The following is a 240-nucleotide window of genomic DNA, read 5'->3' as shown; positions in this document are numbered from 1 at the left end:
GGTCCCCAACGTCCAGCTCAAGGCCGTAGAGGTGCCCAATGTCCAACTCAAGGCTGTAGAGGTACCCAACGTCCAACTCAAGACCGTAGAGGTGCCCAGTGTCCATCTCCAGGCCGCTGAGGTGCCCAACATCCAACTCAAGGCCATAGAGGTGCCCAATGTCCAGCTCAAGGCCATGGAGGTGCCTAGTGTCCAGCTCAAAGCCATGGAGGTGTCCAGTGTCCATCTCCAGGCCACTGA

General features: G+C 58.3%; 1 protein-coding gene across 1 annotated transcript in view; it reads left to right on the top strand.

The window, feature by feature from the left end:
* The window catches only part of LOC104512609 (zonadhesin), a gene marked incomplete at both ends in the record, with an annotated part of 1,944 nt that extends 1,733 nt beyond the window's left edge, over positions 1 to 211 (top strand). Inside the window, 1 exon segment of the mRNA XM_010155660.1 lies at positions 62 to 211. Coding sequence (XP_010153962.1) covers positions 62 to 211 — 150 coding nt within the window.
* Between the last annotated feature and the right edge of the window lie 29 nt (positions 212 to 240).

Source organism: Eurypyga helias, unplaced genomic scaffold (assembly GCF_000690775.1).
Source record: "Eurypyga helias isolate BGI_N326 unplaced genomic scaffold, ASM69077v1 scaffold10207, whole genome shotgun sequence".
NCBI lineage: Eukaryota > Metazoa > Chordata > Aves > Eurypygiformes > Eurypygidae > Eurypyga > Eurypyga helias.
Note: the sequence above shows the minus strand (reverse complement) of the source record. Positions and strands in the feature narration are given on the sequence as shown.